Raw genomic sequence first — 23,494 nt, forward strand, 5'->3', positions numbered from 1 at the left:
AATTATCTGCAAAGGTCGTCTTGCATTTTTAAAAGCATACATTTTATTTTATTTAATTAATTGATTTATTTTTAGAAGATGTGGGGGGTAGGAGTTTATTAATTAATTAATTTATGTTTGCTGTGTTGGGTCTTCGTTTCTGTGCGAGGGCTTTCTCTAGTTGTGGCAAGCGGGGGCCACTCTTCATCGCAGTGTGTGGGCCTCTCACTATCGCGGCCTCTCTTGTTGCAGAGCACAGGCTCCAGACGCGCAGGCTCAGTAGTTGTGGCTCACGGGCCTAGTTGCTCCGCGGCCTGTGGGATCCTCCCAGACCAGGGCTCGAACCCGTGTCCCCTGCATTAGCAGGCAGACTCGCAACCACTGCGCCACCAGGGAAGCCCCCATTTTATTATTTTTTTTTAAGCATAGATTTTATTTTTTAATTTAAAATGCTTCATTGCTGAAAAATGCTAACCATCATCTGACAATGCAAGGTTTCCACAGACCTTCAATTTATAAAATATGCAATATCCACAAAGAGCAATAAAGCGAAGCACAATAAAACGAGGTCTGCCGGTGTACAACACAGTATCGTTAACTGTGAAACGAGGTCTGCCGGTGTACAACACAGTACCGTTAACTAGGAAACGAGGTCTGCCGGTTACAATACAGTATCGTTAACTATAGTCACCATGTTAAAGCGTACACGTTAAAGTATTGGTTTTTTCACCTTCATGTCCTGATACATGATGTATTCACATGATTCTTCTAAGTCAGCAGTGTTTTTATCACCACTAGAACCATGTCTTTGATTCACCAGAGCACATAATCCCCACTTTGATCCAAGTCGTTTGAAGTACAGCACTTTTTAACTAAATCTCCCTCTGCGTGGGGCTCTGGTCCAGTTTCCATTTACAAAATACAAAGGCGGGAAGGGTTTCCACTCCTCAGGTGCTCGGTCTCCACCAGGTAACAGCTCACTGTACCCCACACACTGGGAGGTGATGCTCTAAGACGCCATCACTCCCTTGCTCACCAATTTGCCTGGGGAAGGGCATGGGTATCCTTCGTAATCACCGAGGAGTCACCCCGTGATATGGGAGACTTTGGGGAAATTCAGATACTGGGCAGTTCCTTCTTTGCAAAAGAGTGCCTTTGGGAAAACAAAACTTGCCTTTCGTCAGGCGTATGTGATATTTTAGAAACCCTTCCCATTTTTAGAAGACGATTCATTTTGTTGCCTTTCAAGGAGAGCCACTCCTCGTTCAGCAGGGAGCTACTACTCACATGTTCTTTGAAAAGGGTACATCGTGGATGATTGAATTTTGCGACGGCCCTTAAAGACAGGTCACCTGGAGCCAGCTGACAAGTGTACGGTGATGGTGCAAGTGGTCGTTGTGGTTCAGGCAGGTCCAGGGATGTGTGTGGGATGAGGGAATCTGTGTGGAATGAGTTTGGCTAAATTCTTCAGCTCTGTGCCTTTCTGGAGGAAAAAAAATAAATTTGCTGCTAAAGTTTGGGTTAGAAAATACAAATGAGGAACATGTGCTTTTTAAAATCCAGCTTTATCTTCCTTACAAATGCCGCGGGTTCTTGGAATGCTTGTCCCATAAGCAGCCCTTGGTCGGGTCTTGCTGTTTCTGTGCTCACACGATTCCCGAAGCATCAGGCTTGTTTTTATTTTGAGGCGCGTCGGCACTTTTCTGCATCTCTGTTCCTCTTGTTACTGAACATGAGGTGTACCTCCGTCCGTCCATCTGGACTTGTGCGCAGTCTGAGATCTCTGGAGATGAGTTCATCTTCTTTATGGATGAGGAAACACACGGAACAGTGTTGTCACTGGACAGAATCCGGGTTTGGGCAGCCGTCCCGCTCTCTGGCTTTCTGCCAGGGCTCAGAAGACAGTGACACTCACTCATGAGACTTTGGGTGCCTCTTGAGTTTGGGGGCTTTCGTTTGCTTTTCTCAGAAATGGGTATAGCGTGTGGAACGGATGGCGCTGATTGAAAACTAGCGTAGAAAACTCTGAGAGTACCAGTTCCAAGGCTAACGGCCTCGCTTTGTCTTTCAGCATCTGAAGGCCTCGACGGCTCAGGATGGGGAACCACGCAGGGAAGCGAGACTTAGGTGCCGAGAAGGGAAATAAGGTAAGAAGTGAGCCGGCTCAAAAATCCTGCATACGCACAGACCCTCCTCAGGTTCCCTGTGGCTACCAGGGTTTTCCGCTAAAACAATTGGCTTCTTATCCTCCTACCTTAGAAACTTCTAGGGCTTAGAATGCTAGTCCAAGACCCGAACTCCTCGGCCAGGACTCCAGGCCCACTACGGTCTCACTGTGACTGGCCTTGCCAGTGCCATCGGCCCGACGTCCCTGCCCCAACCCTCATCACAGGGAGCTTGGAAGATACAGGAGAGCAAACGGGAAGAACGCAAATAAAAGTCATCCAGATCCCTCCAGTGACCCAGAACAAATCTTCCGGGTGTTTCTAGCCTCGCGTTCGCCCCTTTCCACCTTATTCCATGGACGTCAGCTTCCCCTGTTCGACGATGATTCCCCCAGAGTGACTGGGAACGTGGTTCTCAGCCTATTTCCCCCTGAGCCGCTCAAACCGATGGCCCGTCACCAGGGCACCTGCTGGCCTCATTCTCTGCCCACCGAAGAATCATTCCAGATTATGAGGCAATAGGCCTGATGTTGTGCGCAGAACTGTGAATCCACCCTAATTTGTGGGGGGGAAGGGTAATTATTCCAGTTCTTTGGTCCTTTAACTCAAGACAAATGACAGTTCATCAGAATGTCACAGTGCTGAGGATGGACCTCCACCAGCCCACATGCGCGCAGAATTGCTTCATAAATGTCCACCGGATTGAATGACATTACATTTGAGCCCCAGGACCTCTTTGCTGAGCTTCTGTGCTATGGGTTTTATTTAATAATAATGAACTTTGCAGCCCTGAGCCCTTCTCTGATCTGTACTTAGACTCAATTTCCATATCAACCAGGTGGGTAATTTTCCATAATTTGCTTTCAAGCCATTCATGTAAATCAGTGATTACATACTGTTTTTGTTCATATCTTATCTTACAAAGTGTTTTGAGAAAACATTGTTTTATCTAAAACAATGTTACGGAGTTTCTTTCCTAATGATGTCAGGCCCAAGGTCAACTAGAAGGGGTTTACCTTTTTATAATGTTATTATTGATTTGGAATTCTCTCATTGTTGAAAGGAGGACCAATTTTCTAAGTGTGTAAAGTCTTCTAGTGAATGCTGAATGGGGAATCACACAGTGTTTTCTGCAACTCGAGCGTGAACTGTATTACTGGGAATCTCCCTGTGAAGATACTAGTAACTCTGAGCTGTGAACGTGTTCAGTTACTCTAAAGACCGTGGGTCTGGTGGCATCTGCACCAGGAGGATAGAGTCTCAGCTGAGAGTGAAAATGGAGAAACAGCTCTTCTCAGAGAGCCCCATCCTGTTAGCACGTGGTATTTTAAGGCACTGCTGATTTAAGTGACTGATTTGCAAGTCTGCTTCTGTAAACCTCTCTGTGGCTTGCAGTGTCTTTCTTGTTGTTGGACGTTGTAAAGCACCAAAACGTAGTTCTCACTGGTTTACTTTTACCAACGTCAGATTCCTGAGCGGTGGTACAGCCGTAGTGACGCTTCTGTTTTCTGAAAGCTAATTTTTAACATTCTGCTGATGTTTCTTTGAAATTGGGCGTTTAAGACCACTGGTTCCTGTAGGGAGTTGTTACAAGTAACAGCTGTCTTCTTTTAATTGTTTGTCACTTGACAGAAAATATCTGAGGCCTTGTGGAGGGAGTGCTCTGGGGCAGCGGTCCGCAACCTTTTTGGCCCCAGGGACCGGTTTCATGGAAGACAATTTTTCCACGGAGGCGGGTGGGGGGGTTCAGGAGGTGATGCGAGCGAAGGGGAGGCGCAGATGAAGCTTTGCTCGCTGTCCGCCGCTCGCCTGCTGCTGTACGGCCGGTTCCTAACAGGCTGCGCAAACAGGTACCGGTCTGCGGCCCCGGCGGGTTGGGGGCCCCTGCCCTGTGGTGTTACGTGGAGTGTCAGCTGAAACCAGAATAGAGAAAAACCACATGAGCTCGTGCCCTGCAGTTTCGCATCTGCACGTTTCTGTGGTCATTCTGGGAAGCTTGTTCTTCACTTACGAGGGAATGGACAGAAAGCGTTTGCCTGTGTCCGGGGGCTAACTGCTGACCTGCTAACAGGCGGGGGGCTGCAGGGACCGGTCACCCCACTCATCTCCCCAGCTCTGCCTCTTTGCGGCTCCCCCCGTACCGCACAGGGGGCCCAGAGCCCTCCTCTGCTCTCCACTCGCGTCCCCCATCAGCCCCGTGTCCTCACGCCCGCGCCTGCTGCCTTCCTGGAACCCGCTGGCCTGCGGAGGACGTTAGGAGGCAGTGGCCCTGTGTCGTGACCCCCTGCTCTGCCGCCCTCTCCCCCACCCCCCACCCCACCCCCGCGCTCGGCCCAGCTGAGGAGGGAGCCGCGGTGGCCAGGAGCGCACAGCCGCCTGCTGCCAGGTTCCTCCCCGCGGCGCCCCACTGCTCTCTCACTGGCTTCTCTCTCCTCCCGAAGAAGGCGTGTCACGATGTAGGAAGGAGCCTGTGATGGAAGGGACAGCTCTGGCATTTCTCTGTTCTTGTTCCAGCCTTGCGTGTTAATGTGGAAACAGACGCACGTCCAGGCAGTGATGCAGCTGCGAGCGAGACCTCGGGGCCCCGTCAGAGCAGAGTGTGCGTGGTGGAGGTCAGGGAGGCCCCATCCACAAGGGGAACCAGTGGCATTCAGGGAAGTTCTCCTTCTCAGACATAAAGAAATCCCTGCTGGCCTCCGATTCCCCGTTTTTCTGAGCATCCTGGTGGATTTGGCTTCCAGGAAGCCCCGCTCACTAACTTACCAGCTCCTTGTCAGGCAGTGCATTTTCACAATGGTCTTTTGGCAGAACCGGGGAAGGACACGTACCAGCTGCCACGTCCCCGGGACCCATGGTTCTCAAAGAGCCCCCGCCCTTGGGCAGGCTGTGCCCGGGCAGCCCTGGGAGTCCGGGGACCCTGCACAGGTGGATGACACGCTTGGCCCCTCTGGCTCCTGGAGGGGAGGGTTCGTGTCCAGGTCTGCACAGGAGTGAAGCTGGAGCACTTCTTCCGCAGGAGAACCAGCTGGGCCTTAGGACGGTGCCCACACCCTTTACTGAGGCTGTGCTGGGCTTCTGTCTCGTTCGGCGTTGCTCTGACTGTTGTCAGTCTCTGACCTATGGGTTTGCTCGTTGGGGTTTTCTGGTGATTCTCTTTTGGACACACCAGCTGCTATTAGCGCCTGCCGTGCTCCAGGCATCCGCGCCGTGGCTGTGTGGTTGCCAGGGCTGCTGTGACAAAGCAGCGCACACCCAGGGGCTGAACGACAGACGTGTATTCGCTCTCTGTCCTGGAGGCTGGAATCTGAGATCCAGGTGTCGGCAGGGCTGGGTCCTCCTGAGGCCTTGCTCCTTGGTGTGTAGACGGCTGTCTTCTCCCTGTGTCTTCAAGTGGTCGTCCCTCTGTGTGTGTCTGTGTCCTGATCTCCTCTTATGAGGACACCAGTCCTATAGGATTAGGGCCCATCCTCGTGACCTCATTTTACCTTAATCAACTCTGTGGAGACCCCACCCTCAAATGCAGCCATATTCCGCGTTCCTGGAGGGCTAGGACTTCGACACGTGGCTCCTCGGGGAACACGCGTCAGTCCACAATGTCCGTGTTATTTGATGCAGGCAGGAAGTGACTGGGAGGTTTGAGAGGCCAGAGAGAGGAGTGTCCCCAGCCCTGCCTGGTGATTGCCACCAGAGTCTGACCCTCACCCTCAGTGGGCACTGCCGTTGCCCTGGCCTCTCCCCATCGTGAGATTTCGGCATTCCCTTCTGTCCTGTTAACGCCCCCTCGCAGACCCCTTAACCTTCCAGGCCCCAGATTCATAAGCCAACACCCCCGCCGCCCCTAGGACGTGGGGCTTGTCCAGAACCTTCCATGCCCGTCTGTTGCCCGTGACCATCTGTCCACATGGCACAGCGGCCTTGAGGTTGTGTCCTCCATGTGCTGCCCTCATGCGTCAGCCCTTCTCCACGCTCTGACCCTCTGAGTATCATCTTCATTTTACCCGTGATGGACTCTCAGAGTGGCCTGCGAGCTTGGCCCAAGGCCAGGTGGGGAGCGAACGCAGGAGCTGGGCTGTGGGGCGGCTCTCTGTCCCTCTAGGTCGGCACCAGGCAGCAGAAATGGAAGGAGAGCCGCAGGTGGACGTTTGAATGTTCTAGCACATAAAAAAGTAAAGAGGAAGAAATTCATGTTAATATCTTTTCTTTAACTTAATGTACTCCAAGTATCATGTCAGCGTATGACGACTATCAGTGAAGTATTCTACAGTTCTTTCTGTCTCAGTGAATCTTCAAACTCGGGGGTATATTTAGCTTACATCCCAATATGGCCTGGCCACTCTTCTGGCACTCAGTGGCCACATGTGGCTGGCAGGCTCCAGACCGGACGGCAGCCTCCACAGCCAGGCCCATCCCTGTGGGCCCTGCTGCCTCGCCAGGCAGTGTCCCGGACACCTTCATGGTGTCCTCCATCCAGTTCACGCCCCCCGCCCTGCCCACCGTGCATCGCCTCCATTGCCTGATGAAGAGGAAAGAGAAATTGTGAATGACCAGTATTGTCCGTTGAGAGATGATGATTTTGCCCTCGGAGGGATAGAGCTGGGGTTGAAGAGGAGAAGCCGGAGGGGGAGGGAGGGGCTGGGAGGGGCTGGGGAGGGGTGTGGATGAATGGCTGCCCGCTGTCCCCTGGCTGGACCAGTAACCGCAGAGCAAGGGCAGTGATGAGTGAAAGTCCGGTGCAGAGGAGAAAGCAGGAGCGTCCTTTTTAAATCCGCCCAAATCCAGAGACCGTTTAGGGCATCGGGAGTGCCTCTGGTCTCGTGGCTTCGTCTGCCCTCCCCTGAATCACCCCCAAGCCTCTGGGGCAGCTTGAAGGGTCCGACCTGGGATCAGCCCCGGACTCCGCACCAGGTGCGCACGTGAGGACACTTGGCACTTTGCGTTGCCCCCAGTTTTCTCTAACAAGAGGCAGGCTGTTCTAACTCGTGTGTGGACTCTGTCCCTTCAGAGTTCACAAGTAAGTTAGCTGTTTAGGACTGAAGTGTCTCAAATCTTGACTTATTCCTACATCCATTCACCCATCCATAGGCAGGTGCAGACTTCTATTAAGCACCTCCCCTGCGTAGGACTGGGCTGGACTCAGTGACGAAAGCCCGGCTTCCCCACCAACTGTCAGGCGACCTGGGGCAGTTACTTCACGCCCCTGGGCTTCGGTTCCCTCATTGGTTACGGAGATGAGAAGACGGTGAACATTACATGAGCCGAAGGGTGTGACACACAGAGCATTGCCTGGTGCCCAGCAAGTCCTGTGTTGTGCCGTTGCTGCTTCTGTTCCTAATGCTCTTACTCTTGCTGTTGTTTTAAGAGAAACGGGCGTGCATCTTCTGTCAGAACAGCTCCCAGTGTGACTGGAGAGACCAGCAGAACTCTGACCCTGTGCCCAGCGCAATGACGGGATACAGGAGGGAAACCATGGGGACCGGGGGCCCTGGCCTGCCTGGTGGCCTTTAACCAGCGTGGAGAACAGGCTACAAAGAGCAGAGGGAAAGCCCAGGAGTGGTCCTTCCCTGTGTCCTCGGGATCAGGGAAACACGGGCAAAATGTTTAAGTACTGCAAACAGGATTCGACCTGGGGCACCCATTGTACCATCCCTTTCTGCAAATCTCTCCCAGTTTCGGCCCCTCCAAGCGCTGTGGATTCTGAGTCCCCCAAGCAGCAGCCCCACCGTTTCCGCAGCCTGACGCTGCCTGTCAGTCACAGTGTCCCCTCACAGTGATTGCTGGGAAGACGCATCCTTTTTGATGAATTTGCGTCGCTGAGGGTAGGGCCAGCGGCCCCTTAGACATTCCATTGGTGTTTCCAGTTCTGACACCGTGCTGGGCGGCCTTGGAACTTACTGGCACAAGTCAGAATACCTTCTGGCTACGTAGAGATAACTTCAGCTCAGCAGGACGGCCCTGGCCCCAGGCCTGTCGTCTATGCTCAGCAGTTGTAAGCGGCTTCCCTCCTGAACCCGTGGGTGCCCTAAACACCGTGATTTCTGACAACATCTCCCAGAGCAGCAGTGAACGTCCTGTGGGAAAGAGCTTTTGTGCCATTTTTTGTTGTGCAGAGGAAAAAGATTCCCCGGTAGAGACCGATATCAGAGAGGTAAGAGGAAAATCGGGAGAGCCGCAGGTGGGAAGGGTTCAGGGAGAGGGAGGGGTCCGAGGCGGGCGGAGCTGACGGCTGCCCCGCTGGACCCTCAGGCCCCGCCCAAGCGTCAAGTGTGGAGAACCGGGGCTCCCAGCACCTACAGACCAGGACCTTCAGAATCCACCTCAACACCTGTCACCTGGGGCTTACTAGGGCTGCCTGGCAGGTGTCGGTGGAAGGTTCTGGAACAGGGCCGGTCCCTGGGGACTCTGCGTCTCCTGCTTCCAAATTTTCTACTGACCTTGAGCGAGTGGGATTTCCAGCGTCCCTGAACTACTTCTTCTCACCTGAATTCTTCAGCTTTGTTTAATTTTCTTGTTTGAGCACTGACCTCAGTCCACGTGGGAATGAACTTCAAGAGGTTTTCATACGAAACTAGTGAGGCCATTGCTAGTGAGAAGCATTACTACCAGGAAACATAAGAAACAAAGAGTAGTTATATTGGCATCCCCACAGATTTTCCAAAATGAGTGAAATCAAGCGATGATCTATGACAATTTTCGAAAATCTAACAATAATAATTTTGAAAGCCTACTTTTCACCTGTGGGATCTCTATACTTTTCTTGGCAGTGGTATCTGGCTCACAAAGTTTCTCCCAAGGCGCCCAGCCATGTTTCTGGAGTTTTCTATTTAATCAGCTTAAGAAAAACGAGATACCACACTGAAAAACAAGGTCTGAGAGCAGTTTTAGAATTTAGACTCGTGTCTGATTTTACAGTGGGGAGTAACTTGTTGGTCTGTTTTGTGTTTCCGATTAAATTGATTCGCTGCCTCAGCTGTTCTTCAAAGCCCAGTGTGTGTGGCCGCCTCTCCAGGGATACTCACACCCCTGGGGAAGCCGTTCGCGTATTTAATCATCACGGACCCCCCCGTCTGATGAGCCGCTGGGATGCTGTACCGGCGACGCTCTGAGAAACGAGAGGTGTAGTTTGCACGCACACACAGAGGCGCTCAGCAGCTCAGCCCCGCCCACCAGCGTGGAGATGGAAAATGTAGATTTGACGGGAAAATACGTTTCCTTCAAAACGTCTGACGTCCCAGCTGTGGGACGGGCTGACATGTTCCCCCGGGGGTTCACTGACTCTGCAGAACCGCAGTCCTGCATCGTCTTGTCCCAAGTGGGGCATGTTGTCAGCAGTCTCGCTTGTTCAGGAGGCCCCGTGCTTCTCACGCCAGCCTCGGGAAGGAGGAATCTTTCTACTCTAAACCACGGCCAGCTCCGTGCCATCCTGTCTCCTTCCACCTGGAAATTAAGTGCTGTGAGGGCTGTGCTTGTCCCCCACTGCCCCCAGTGCTGCTGTTTGGGGGACCCTAACTGCACAGCCCGTACGGGTGTCCAGGGCGCCCCCGACACCGCCGGCTCCAGGCCGGGTGGATGCTGGCAGCCTTCACCTGTGGGCCCCAGCCCAGGGCAGGGAGTCGTCCACACGCCCCGCGCTGCGTACGGTACAGGTGGGCCCTTCAAACCCCAAATCCAGCGTTGCTTTCGCCCCACATCATGCTTCCTCCTGCAGTTCCTTGTTAGAACCGACCGCCGTCACCACGGCTACTTCACAGAATGGGAAGTGGGTTTGCCAAGAAACTCACTTCCGTCCAGTCACCCAGACCCACTCGATGGGGCTGCCGTGTCTTCGAGCAGGGAATCCACCTGGAAAGTTAACGTTTCTGATTTGATTTTGCAGTGTGTTGGCAACTGTTAGACCCATACATGTGTAATTCCATTTTCTTAGGCCAGTTCCACGAACAATTTTTTTTGAGAACTCAGGTAGTTAAGTTAATCAAATAATATACGTTTCAAAGTTTAGGCGGCTGAAAAGTAGAAGGTATTTCCCTGCAGACACTCACCAATCTAGTCAGATACATGGAAAGACCTAGTCAGCATCAAGTAAGGCCTTAGATTGCGAGGTGCAGGCGGTCTTTCCCTTGTATCTGTCTTCAACAGTCCCAGAGTCCTTTGTCTGTCTGTCTGTCTCTCCATCTCTGTTTGCATCTCCATCTCTATCTCTCGCACACACCCATAAAGAATTCCCCTTCGCCTCAGCTGCACAGCATTAAAGCACCTTCCGATAGGCCGATGGTGCACTGTACCAACAGCTGCCTTGCGTCTGCTGCTCACTGCAGACGCCCCGCTGCAGCCCCGTCCAGCAGGACCTTCTGCCCTGTGCCCCTGCTGGCCAATAGGGCGGTCACGTGACACACGTGGCTAATGTGATTGGTACAACAGAAGAACCAAACCTTTAAACTTCAGATTTAAATAGCCGTGTGTTTTGAGGCACAGTGCCGTTCCACTGGGTGCTTGGCGTGTCCTCCTAGTTCTGGGGTCCCCAGAACCCTCCCTGAGAGGCATCAGCTCCAATTCTCGTTAAGGACAAACACTGGGTCTTTCTCAAAGTCATATGATTGCCTACAAAAGTGAGCATCGAGTTCAGAAGGTAAAATCCTCTGGAAACACACCCTTATAAATACCAGCAACCGCAGAGGACAGCGCTGTGAGCCGTGAGCTCCAGCAGGTGGGGCAGGTCTTGTCCTCACTCACCTCCCTTGGCTGGGAGGGTCTCACGGCCCCATTGCTTACTTACGGCTCCCTCCGAAGGGGGCCACCTGCTGCAGGGTTGGGAAACTCGCATTGCAAACAGCATGCATTTATCTAAGTGCCTCTGAGTTTCCTGCACACACAGACGCCTACCCACCTGCCTTGCTTAGTGCCTCCAAAAGAATTTCAGCAAGCTTCTAAAAAGAGAAATAAAATAGTGTAGAAAACGCATCCTTTTAAAGAGGTTCCCAGAATCAGTAGCCTTCTGATTACGGTCATGGAGAAATCAACATGGGATCTGTCCCTGACTTGAGAGTCGAGCCACGAGGATATAAAATGAAACATCTCATTCCAGGCTGGTTTGTGAAGTCGCATTTGTGTTTAAGACCCCAGGGCCGCCTCTGAAGGGGGGCTGTCTGCGCCCCGAGGGATGGTGAAGACTGCCGTGTTGGAGGTGCAGCGTCTCCCAGCCGCAGGCGAGCGCCGTCTTCCTAAGTCCGCCTTTACAGCAGGTTCGCGAATGTTCTGAGTCAGCACTGATTTGCTCTTGGAAGGTACTAACGACAAAGTCTCCCATCACGGTTTTGCACGGAGAGCATGACCCTAGCTGGATTCTGATCTCTGAGGTCTGTGAGTGAGCATTTTGTTTCCTCTGATAGACTGAGGACACTCACACCTCTGTCAGTCAGGTGGCAACAGGCCTCACAGACACACATGTGAGTGAGCGGTAAAGGCAGGGGTGTGATTAGCCAGCAGACCCCGGGCCCTCACAGCCCTTAATAAAAATAATGGGGCGATGATGCAGTGGGGCCCCAGGCAGCATAAATCCAGGGGGCAGGCCACGCGGCAGCACGTGATTTATGAACTTGCCCCGTCCCTGGCCCAGGCCCAGCCCCTCCCCATCCCAGGGATGGCCTCGTGGACCCCTGCTCGGGGGCCCCTCCCGGCTCAGCTGCTAAGGGAAGGGCCCCAGGAGTCAGGCTGCGGGGACCTCGAGGCCTCCGACTTAGGGTTCAGGGCTTGTACACCCCAGGGGCCTCGGACCCTGTGAGATGCGCAACCTCTGTGTCCTTTCACCCTATTATAGGGTCTATTAGGGTTGCGAGTTAGTTCGCAAGCTTAGTTTTTATCAGAAACTGCGACCAACCTTGCAAGCAGCTGCCTTTGGGCCACGATCGTTCAGTAGAAGTGATATGTTTCACACTGGCCATTAACTTCATAAATGACGCGACAATAAAATCGTTCTCTGGGTAAAACTACAGCAACAGTGGACCGCGCCCCCGAGGGGACGGCTTGAATAGACGGCTCTATCCAGGCCACCCCCACACGAGGCTTCTATCCTTAAGATCATGTTCCTGGGCCTTGGGCAGCAGATCACGTGGAATCCGGAGCCCGGTGACCCTGGAACACACCCGTTTGTCTTCTTGTTTTCAGCTGGACTCATAAACCGTTCCTTCCGCGTTCCTTCCCTCACCCTGTCATAGCCCCTGATTCCTCTGTCCCTGCATCTGTAACGCTAAATCATTTATGAGAGCTGACAGGACGGGGGAAGGGAGGCCAGAAATGTTGGCCTGTCATCAGATGTGCAGCACAGAACAAGCAGAGGCAGCGCTGACTTCATTGAATAGGTTTTTTTTAAGGTGGGGAAGCTTTTGAGCTCACAATGGATACGCGTCACGTGAAGTAGTTCTCAGGCTCCGTTTGGGGTTTACATTTGATTGAGAACGTGATTCCAGGGGTGGCACAGCAGATATGTATTCTTGAATTCCTCCTGACTTGAATGAAAGTGTTTAGATGGAAACTCTCCTTTCCAGAGGGTGGGTGAGTTAGATTTCCTGGGAGTGGAGAGCAGTGCCCTCCTGTAGGTGGTTCAGGTTGACGGGCTGGGGAAAGGGCTTAGGTGGTAGATTGTTTTAATCTCCAGTCGGTTTAGGGCTCGCCACTGGGTGTGCCCATGAAGCCTCCCTGAGCTGCCGTTTCTCATCCGCTGCCAGGTAATTTCAGAAAGGCCACCATGTAATTTTATCTTTGAAGACAAGTTTATTTCAGACTCTGAGAGTGAAAAGCGTGTCATTGCGTATAAAAACCCTGTGTTTATTTTGTTATTAAGGAAGAATTTTTTTTATATTTATTCAAACCCTCTTACAATGTTTTAAATGAAACAAAACCTAAAAATCCAGGTTTCAGAATGATGCTTCTTGTCTTTTCTCGCTCATTACTAAGGCAGTATGGTTTTTTTTAACTTTTTTAAAAATGATTTCTTTTATTTATTTATTTATTATTTATTTTTGGCTGCGTTGGGTCTTCGTTGCTGTGCGTGCACTTTCTCTAGTTGCAGCGAGCAGGGGCTGCTCTTCGTTGCGGTGCGCGGGCTTCTCACTGCGGTGGCTTCTCTTGCCGCGGAGCATGGGCTCTAGGCGCGTGGTCTTCGGTAGTTGTGGCTCGCGGGCTTAGTAGTTGTGGCTCGCGGGCTCTAGAGCACAGACTCAGTAGTCGTGGCACACGGGCTTAGTTGCTCCGTGGCATGTGGGATCTTCCCGGACCAGGGCTCGAACCCGTGTCCCCTGCATTGGCAGGCGGATTCTTAACCGTTGCGCCACCAGGGGAGTCCTAAGGCAGTCTGGTTTTAAAACTTTACATTTGGAAGTGAGAGATTTTATAGGCTGGAATACATTTGTGAAAATTTATCTTTCTGTGTTTGTCAGTGTGTGTGTGTGTTTGAACGTGTGGCATTTTTCTCACCCGCCAGCTTCCAGCCCTGCAAAATGCCCATCGGCAGCTGTGTGGACACGTTCTCAGGCTCAGCCCATGCTCTGCACTTGTATGATTCTAACACACCACTCTCCTAATTGAGATTTGGTACCCCCATTAATTTGATTATCATACAGTTAAACAGAAGCCTCGATGAAATCCATTACTGTTTCTGTGGCTCTTGATGCTTGCAAAACAGACTCTTATCCAACACGTCCTAAATTATGCATTAGCACAAGTCATATGTAACCAAACACAAGCCCTCAGTAAACAGACGAGGCAATTTGGTAGTTACGTTAATTACCCGTGGCGAGCGAGGGTGACTGCAGCCTGGGTTACTCACAGACGTGCGTGCGTTCACACCCTGCTGTTGCAGAGCTGCATTAAGTCGCTTAACAAAATACCAGCATCTTGAAATTTAGAAGTGAAAGGCGAGCTTCCATGTTGGTTTCGACTGTTTGGGGAGGAATCTGCCTCTTTCAGGAAGCAGGGTCTGAGACGTGTCCTTGCTGGCAAAGCCGCGTGCTGCCTCCGCATCTGGGGGCCTGGCCTCTGCCACCCGTCCCTCCTGCCCCCCTGCGCTCCGCCCTCGCCGCCCGGCCCCTCCCTTCCAGCTGCTCACCTTACTCTCCTTGTCCCACCCAAACCATCGGGTCCATTTTCCTTCTCTGGCTGGTTTCGCCGCCTCACCCTGGAATGCAAACCCTGTGGGAACGGAGGCTGACCCCCTGGCACCCACACGTCCCAGGGCCACTGGACACTGCACGGCCAGTGGGTGCCGTCACCCCAGGGTCCGCTTATGAGGCCTCGGCTCCGTGCACAGCGTCCAAGTTGATCTTGGTAGTGAAGTTCACGCCATGCTGGGGCTGGTTACTTCTGCTGGAAATGCCTGTAGGGAAGGAAACTTCTTCAGATACATCCCCCCACATTGCCTCCTTTGGATTAAGTAAAAATAAAAGGTGTCAGCTACCAAATGTAAAATAGCTAGCTAGCGGGAAGCAGCCGCATAGCGCAGGGAGATCAGCTGGGTGCTTTGTGACCTCCTGGAGGGCTGGGATAGGAGGGGTGGGAGGGAGACCCAAGGGGGGGGATTATATGTATATATGCATAACTGATTCAAATTGTTCTACAGCAGCAACTGACACAACACTGTAAAGCAATTACACTCCAATAAAGACGTTAAATAATAAAAGGTGTCAGGACCCAACTTATTAATGCAGTGCACATTCCGTTGCACTTCCTTTTCTGGAACGCCGGTGCCTCCCAGGAACCAGGAAAGTATCTAGAATGTCGAAAGCAGGTCCCATCGGTCGTATGTGCTCACCAGGGCCCCGTGGCGGTGACCGCCCACACCGGCAGGTATTTTCGCTGGGGAGACAGATAATAAACAAATCAACATGGGAATTAGGTACTTCAGATGGTGTTAGGGCTCAGAAGAAATATGTAGGGTTGGGGGCTCAGGAGGGCAGGGGTGAGGGCTGCCGGGAGCCACCGCGATGGGGCAGCATAGAGCAAAGGCTGGGAAAGTGGAAGGTGGGAGCCATGCGGCTCTCTGGGGACAGGTGTTCCAGGTGGAGGATCTCACACGTGCAGAAACTGAGCCAGCCACTGCCTTGGTGCATGGGAGAGGCAGGGCTGGAGGGGGTAAGTTAGGAGGCCAGGTAGGCAGGGAAAGACCTAGATCGCGGAGCGCCTAGCTGGCTGTCAGGTAGCCCCGGGAACTGTCCTTCTGAGAGATGATGGTGCCCGGCCGGGGGCGAAGGTAGATGCCTTGAGAAATGGTCAAGTTCCAGTTACCTTTGAAGCGAGAGCTGGTAGGATTTGCCAATGAACTGGGCGTCAGAGAGAGAAGGGAATGAAGGGTTGGGGCCTGGGCGTCGGGGGTACACCTGTGCACAGGTGAGGAAGCGTGGGCAGGGTAGGTTAGCGAAACAGGTGAAAAATCACCGCGAGCTTGAGGTGCCCCTGAGGTGCTCACCTTGCAAAAAGCGCCGGCAGAGACGTCCAATTCATAACTCTCAGATCAACTAAGGAGACGGGTTTAGAGAGGAATCCAAGGCTGAGCCCTGGACTTCAACACTTGGGACCAGGAGGGTGAGTGGCACCCATAAGGGAGACCAAGATGGGGCAGCCACAAGGTGGGGGGATGGACATGAGTCACTGGGTCCGGCAGGGAGTGTTAGAAGCATTTCACCGGTCAAATAGCACTGAGTCCAGGTCAGAAAAGGATGGAGGGTCAACCACTGGATGAAGCAGCCCGGGGTCCCTGCTGCCCGGGGCCAGAGATGCCTTGGTGGCATGGTGGCAGTGAGACCCGATTAGTATTGGAAGGAGACTGGCAACAGTGGCCCGGAAACCTCCTTGAGAAGCTGTGTGGAGAAGGAACCGGACCCAGGGCGCAGCTGGCAAGGGCGTGGAAGCCAGTCGGGGCCGTTTTGCTTTTGACGGTGGAGTTTTAAGAGCATGTTCGTCAGCTGATGCAAATGGTCCTCTGGAGAGGGGGCCATCGCCGAGGGTGGCAAGGGATGCCTGCTCTGATAAATGGTGGTTTTCTTTGGAAAAGGAGAGAAGTGGTTCATCTCAGCCTCAGGCAAGCGCAGGCCAAGCTTTAAGATCTGACCCCATGTCTGCAGCCTCCTTTGCAATGGCGAAGGCCTCTTGGCCAGCCGCCACCGCAGCATCCCGTGAGGTGGGAGACGGTGGGACAGCACTATGGCCACCCGGACGCACTGCCTCGTGTTCAGCTGCTGCAGGAGAGTTGCAGCCCGTATTCAGGAAAGCCTACCGACGTTTGGAAGCATGCTGGCCGTGCTGTTGTGTCTGGAAAGAAATACCTGGCTGTAGGGTGGATGCCAGAGACCCTGCTAAGCAGCTGCCCCCCACACCTGGGGAATCACGTTGCCCTGCAGGTGGAGGTGTCCAGGGTCAGGCGCGAAGGGATGAGGGCCCGCAGCGGTCCGGTAGTCACCTGCTGTAGGTGCTTCAGGCAGGTGCCGCAGCTAGACTCGCCAGGCTGCACCCGGGCCACAAGGGAAGTATTCCTGAGAGCCACGGTGGGCTGGTACCTTCCAGCCTGAAAGACAGTGCAGCTTCCAGGAGCATCGTCCTAGCTTCCTGTGCTTGCCGTGACAGATCATCACACACGGGGCGGCTTAAAGCAACAGAAACTCATTTTCTCACCCTTCTGGAGGCCAGATGTCTAAAATCAAGGTGTCGGCTGGGCCGTGCTCCCTCTGGAGGCTCCAGGGAGGAGTCCTTCCTGCCGTTTCCAGCTGCTGGTGGGGAGCTTCCCACAGAAAATATTTATTTTATTCTATTCTACTTTGTGACAATTTTAGTCCTTTTAAAAGAGGTTTATTGCAATGTTTTTCAAGGTGAAATATGACGTGGTATTTGTAGAATACAGTCCAGGAGTTTATAATACTGCTTTTCGGTGAGCCGTTCTTAATAAGAGATTCCTCTCATTTCATTGTCGGAATACGAAATATTTAGTTCCTCACTCTGCTTAGGAACATTGTATCTTTTGCCTTTCTCGCCAGTTCTTCAGCGTTTAAGAGAAAATCGATCTTTGATTTTATGATTTTGTTCTCGAGCATATAAGCGTGCTCTAAAACATCAGGAGACTGACCATGCTTGTTTTAGGTCACAATTCCTATGGTACTTAAAACAAAAGGATGGTTTCATTAATATACAGGGAAACCCATTCGATCTGCGTTTTCCTGGACAATTTAGTTGCCACCTGACCTTCCATAAAGAGGTTTTTCAAAATATTTTTTGTATCTTCTCCTAACTATACTCTGACTTGAGTTTATTGTCAATTATGGAACAAGAGAAGGTCTGTGGCCTGAAAAACCAAATTTCCCCTGCGTGTGCATTTGCAGAGAATGTTCCCCTGCGTGTGCGTTTGCAGAGAATGTTCCCCTGCGTGTGCGTTTGCAGAGAATGGCGCATGCACGCTTTTGAGGAATTGATCGTATTGGTCTTGGTGGTCGGCATCTGTCGGCACTGCGTGTATGATATTCTTGAGATGCACTTGGTCTCTTAATCAAGTTCCAGTGGCCCATCCCGACCTTGAACGGGTGGAAACCAGCTTTGGCCTGACTGTTTCTCTAGCTCCTGGAATGAGTCCGAGCAGGTGGTCACAGGTACAGAACTCAGCTACGAAGAAAAGCACCTGCAGAGGCAAGTGACAGTTCCATTTTGCAAAACGAGTTTGTTCCTTTCGAGCAAGGGACCCAGAACTCAGGTACAATCAGCGATCGCTGTGAAATCGCTTTTTCTTCCACTTCTCGACCTGATTGCATTGACGTGCACCTTAAAGCCTGATTTTCACTGAAGAAGATTTTATTTCCACCTTTACTAAAATGTGGAAAGTAATCAGAAGACGCATAAGACTAAAATAAATCGTGATGATGTCCAGCACTGACAGTGCTAGCTGACGGTCAGACACTGTTACAATCACCACACGTATGGACCCATTTCGCGTCCAGAATAACCCCGTGAGATAGACGGTATCATTATGCCCATTTTACAGTGAAACAGGAAACGGAGGAGGTTGAAGAGATTGGCAGAGCTGAGGTATATATTCAGAAAAATGGTCAGACTCTGATATATCAACATGTTTTTCCTTTGAGCAAAGATTCATCTTCCATTACTAGACTTTTGCCCCTTCCACCCTGTCTGCATCACAGGAAGCAGTTATTACCCATGTGCAGGCGTAGAGTGATGTGTTCAGGGAGATTAAGTAGGAGAGGTTTTCATTCTATAAAACTAAAGGAAATTTCAAATTAAGAAAAGCAGAGTTCTCCACTGCCTTCTTCTGTTTTCAGTAATGTAGGATATCTTTTTGAACTGAATGAATGCCCTTCTGTGAATTGGCTTTAAGTGCATTTTATTTAAACTTGCCATTCACACGACCATCAAACTCTTTTCAGTAAAAGAGATACACGGAACAAAGCCCCCCTCCCTCTCTCCCACCACCCCACGCCCTGCCTTTGTCACCGTCCTTCTTGTTCTACTTAAACAGCTGATGGAGCAGAAACTTCCAGGAATAAGTAGGATATTTGTGTTCCTAAAATAGATGTTAGAACGTCCAGTTACATAACAGGTCTCGATAAACAGTTTTACTGTGGCACTAGTTAAAACTTAACTTGGCTGTGAGCAGTGTTGAAGTGAAGTCCTGAGCTCCTTTCTTTGCGTTCGTTATTTAAAGAACACTGCGACCTTAATTCCACCGCCAAATGGTCTTGCAGAGAGCGTGGCTTTTGAACTAAGTAGTAAAGGGACCATTTCCTAGTCCAAGATAACGGCTTCACACGCACCTCAAGCACGTAGTTCTAAACTCCCTTTAGTGACGCCACAACGTTTCATTTTAACTACCTGCAAACTAAGCATTTATGTTTTTTAAAATGTTAATAAAATATGTTTATGTTAATTAATGTTAATGTTAATTAATGTTAATAAAATATCTTTATTAACTACCTGCAAACTAAGCATTTATGTTTTTTAAAATATCTTTATTGAGATGTGATTCTCATGCCGTACAGTTCACCCGTTTAACGTGTACAATTTGGTGCTTTTTCAGTTTAGTCATAGATACGCGGAACCGTCACAACAATCAATTTTAGAACATTTTCATCACCTCACAGAGGAACTGCGCTCTGCTGCCGTCACCCGCGCCCCCCGGGACCAGCCTCCCAGCCCGCAGCCCTAAGCGACCACTCATCGACTTTCTGTCTCTAGATTTCCCTGTTCCGGACGTTCTGTGTGAATGTAATCATGTAACGTGGTCTTTTCTGTCTGGCTTCTTTCACGTAGCGTAATGTTTTCAGCGGTCGTCCATGTTGTAGCCTGTGTCAGTGCTTCCTTCTTTTTCAAGGTCAGTAGTATCTCTTTGTACGGATATGCCACATTTTGTGTATCCATTCGTCCGTTGATGGGCAGTTGGGTTGTTTCCGCCTTCTGGCTATTATAAAGAACTCTGCTATAAGCGAAAACTCATCGACAAGTTTTTGTGTGGACATACGTTTTCGTTTCTCTTATCTACCTTCTGAATTTTAAAAATCCTGGATTTTCATATACTCAAATCATCAAAAATGCTTCCTGTGTTTTCCAGACAAATCTAGAAAAGGAGTCCTGGATTTGAAATCTCATCTCATTGAGAGTTGTAACATCACGGTTCTTTTCCTCTGAATCCACAGTGTTGAGTGGGAAGCATTTTCAGTGCCTTTAGTCATAAATCTATTCGAGTTACTCATTCTAACCATCCTCCCACCCCACCCTACCCGCAGCGCCAGGCCACCGCTAATGTACTCTCAGTCTCTACAGATCTGCCTCTTCCGGACACTTCTTAAATATGTAATCATACAACAGGGGTGTTTGTGTGTGTGTGTGTGTGTGTGTGTGTGTGTGTGTGTCTGGCTTCTTTCACTTACGTAATGTTTTCAAGGTTCACCCGTGTTGTAGAATATGTCAATACTTCATTACTTTCTACTGCTGAATAACATTCCATTGTAGGAAAATGCCACGTTTTACTTACCCGTTCATTAGTTGGTGGACGTTTGGGTTGTTTCCACCTGTTGGTATCACAGATCACGCTGCTGTGAACATTTGTGTATGAGTTTTTGCACGGACGTATGTTTTCATTTCTCTTGGGTGTGTACCGAAGCTGCATCTGCAGGGTCAAATGGCGACTCTGTTTCCGAGGGGCCATCGGAGTCTCTTCCACAGCAGCTGCACCATTTCACTACAGCGTACGAGGGCCTCCACATCCGCCCAGCAGTTCTTGTTATCAGGTTTTTTATTGTATCCAGCAGTGTCGTGTGGGTTTTGATTTGCATTTCCTTAATGGATAACAATGATGGGCATCTTTTCCTGGGCTTATTGGTCATTCATATGCCTTCTTTCTAGAAGTGCCTGTTCAGATCCTTGGCCAGTTATTTTAATTGGGTGGTTTGTCTTTTTGTTGTTTAGTTGTGGGAGCTCTTTATGTATTCTGGACACTAGACCCTTATCAGATAAATGATTTGCAAATATTTTCTCCTATTCTCTGGGTTGTCGTTTCACTTTCTTTTTTTTTTTTTTTGTGGTACGCGGGCTTCTCACTGTTGTGGCCTCTCCCGTTGCGGAGCACAGGCTCCGGACGCGCAGGCTCAGAGGCCATGGCTCACGGGCCCAGCCACTCCGCAGCACGTGGGATCTTCCCGGACCGGGGCACGAACCCGCGTCCCCTGCATCGGCAGGTGGACTCTCAACCACTGCGCCACCAGGGAAGCCCTCGTTTCACTTTCTTGATCACACCGTTTGCAGCCCAGAAGTTTCAAATTGTGATGAAGTCCAGTTTATCCATGATTTCTTTTGGTGTCACGTCTAAGAAACCGTTGCTGAGGCAGCACCTGCTTTAATGACTAAGTTAAGTCTGATTCTCAGTCCTTCTCTAATCCTTGTCATGTGGGCCCTGCTTTCAAATCATTCTTTAAAAGTGGAGTTCTGATGACCCACAGAATGTCTTCATGAAAAACTCATCACCGTCCTATATGTTTGTGAACAGATTCACAATTTTCACCCCGTCTCTGTTGCTTCTCTTTGTCTAGACCAGTGGCTCTCAACCAGGGGACCCCCCCGCCATCCTCCGGACATTTGTCAATGTCTAGAGACATTTCTTGTCACAACTGCAGGGGCTACTAGCGTCTCCTGGGTGGAGGACAAAGAAGGAGCTAAACGTCCCATGACACGCAGGACAGCCTCTGCCCCACAGCGAGGCTTATCCAGCCCTAAATACCAGTGATGTAGCGTTGAGAAGCCCTGGTCTAGATGGGCTAAGGTCACACTTTTGCCTGATTGTCTCCATCCTGTTCTGATGCTGCATAAAAAGGGACATGCCACTGAGATGAGTCGGGTTATGTGAGTCTGATTGTCATGTTTCTTCGTATTCTTTGCATTGATCCCATAAGCTTTCAGTGTTTTGCTGGTATCGTCTGTTACTTGTCCAAATCCAGCCCAGAGCAAAACTGTGATCCTTGTTTAAGAAATAAACCAAAAATGCCGAATAATAAGTGCAAAGTAATAAGAGCTATTTTTATATACTTCTTATTACTTTGTACAAACAGTACACACTTACACATGCATACGCACAGGCACACACACACTCATAGACATACGCACGTGTACACACACACACACACACGATTTTTTCTGGTGTTGATACTTTAGTACTTTAACAGTTTCAAACAAAGTTTATCACCAGATTTAAATAACAAGAACATGCAGGAGGATTTTTTCAGCCGCAGAAAATACCAGGAGATTTGATCCTCCCCGCATGCGTCCTGGTCCCTGAAGCACCCGCACGGCCGTGGGCTGATGGGCTGTTGGCGGGGACAGTCTCATTGCTTCCCTCTCCCCCTCCGGTGGCAGCTGAGATCTCTGAGATGTGATTAGAGAGCAGTGCTGTAGGAATTTAAGCTAAACACGCACAGCCAGCCCATATGGGGCCCGTGTTTATTCTGAGCGTGAAAGGAATGACTTGCTTCTTAAAACAAAAGAGAGAGAGAGAGTTTCCCTTAGATTCCACAATTTTCCTTGAAAGCACAAAGTGCTCCCAGGGCGAGGAACTGACCAGTTAGCATCCCGGCCTCCACCCCAGGTGCCCACACCTCAGGTCTCCCGCTAGCTTATCTCCTTCCTGGGAAGACGCTGGACTGGGGTGTCCCGGCGACCCCAGCGGCTGAGCCCATGCTAACTCCGGGAGCCACGGGCAGTGCCGGGAGCCGAGGGGGTGACCACACCAGAGATGGGCGACATTCCAGCACCGTGGACGCGAGTCAGCCCGTCAGCATTCCCGTCGGGGACACTCTGCCTTCCGACTCTGGAGCTGCTGTCCACCCTCTGCTTGAGTCCCCGGGTTGACACCTCCAGGGAGAAATGAGTGGGAAGAAGGACTGTGTCACAAAGCGTGTATCAGAGCGACGAGTCCACAAAAGATGTCCAAAGATGCTCACTTGTTGCCATCGCTCCTTCCGTTTCTTCTGGGAATTATCTCCCCAGCGTTATGGGAAGGCTTGTCTACCATTCTTCTGATGAAACCAGAATCTTAAAATTATCTTCAGTTCACAGGAATGTCCTAATCAGACAGCAAGAACCTCTGAGTTATGACGCTCATTTCACACTTCGGCAAACGGAGTAGAGGAAACTTCAGTTGTTTTCCCACAGTTACCCGGCTAGCAGGTGGGGCAGCAGGATTCAAGTCCAGGAAATGGGCCTCAGAGACCCAGTTCTTAAGCTTTTGTGCAGACAACAGTTTGGTGCAGTGTACTATGTGGGCCGCTGATCCTGTGCCCCAAGCCATTTTCAGCAAATTTCTAGGTGGATTAAATCTATCAGCTACGTGAATATGGCAGAAGATAAAGGAAAATAAATATTTGTCTTTTAGTAACATCCCCTCCACGGTGACCTCAGGTCGAAGATACACGTGGTGCCCTGAGAAACAGCAGACTTAGTGGCACTTAGATGAGGGTCATAAGGCCAGACGGTGACCGGTACCCAGAGCATCTGACCAGCCTGTGTTCTGTAAAGCAAGCCCGTGAGGCTGAAACGTGGCTGGGGAGGGTGATGGGTGAATGTGTCGCTGGTGAAGCCGTAATGAAAGCTCCGCTGGGTTTCTTCTTTCCTCTTTAAGATGACATCAGTCAAGGATAAGATGCAGAAGGAGCACAGTGCGGGAGGACGGAGGGCCGTGACCAGTGCAGCTTATCTTGCTAAATAAACATCCTAAGAGTTAAAAACGGTGAATCACTATGTACTTTTTTCCTAGGGTGTCTCAGCAGAAGTAAGTGTGACGCCGGCTCAGGAAGCTGGCTCACCCGGTACCGGTTTAAATG

The 23,494-nt window shown here is 50.8% G+C and overlaps 1 protein-coding gene across 1 annotated transcript in view; it reads left to right on the forward strand.

Annotated features, from left to right (window-relative positions):
• MBP (myelin basic protein) overlaps positions 1 to 23,494 on the forward strand; it is a gene marked incomplete at its 3' end in the record, with an annotated part of 111,907 nt that overhangs the window by 21,899 nt on the left and 66,514 nt on the right. The window contains exon 2 of the mRNA XM_079942226.1: positions 2,051 to 2,126. Within this exon, the coding sequence (XP_079798352.1) occupies positions 2,076 to 2,126 (51 nt within the window). The 5' untranslated portion in view covers positions 2,051 to 2,075. The remainder of the gene's footprint in view (positions 1 to 2,050; positions 2,127 to 23,494) is intronic.

This window comes from Stenella coeruleoalba, assembly GCF_951394435.1.
Source record: "Stenella coeruleoalba genome assembly, chromosome: 14".
NCBI lineage: Eukaryota > Metazoa > Chordata > Mammalia > Artiodactyla > Delphinidae > Stenella > Stenella coeruleoalba.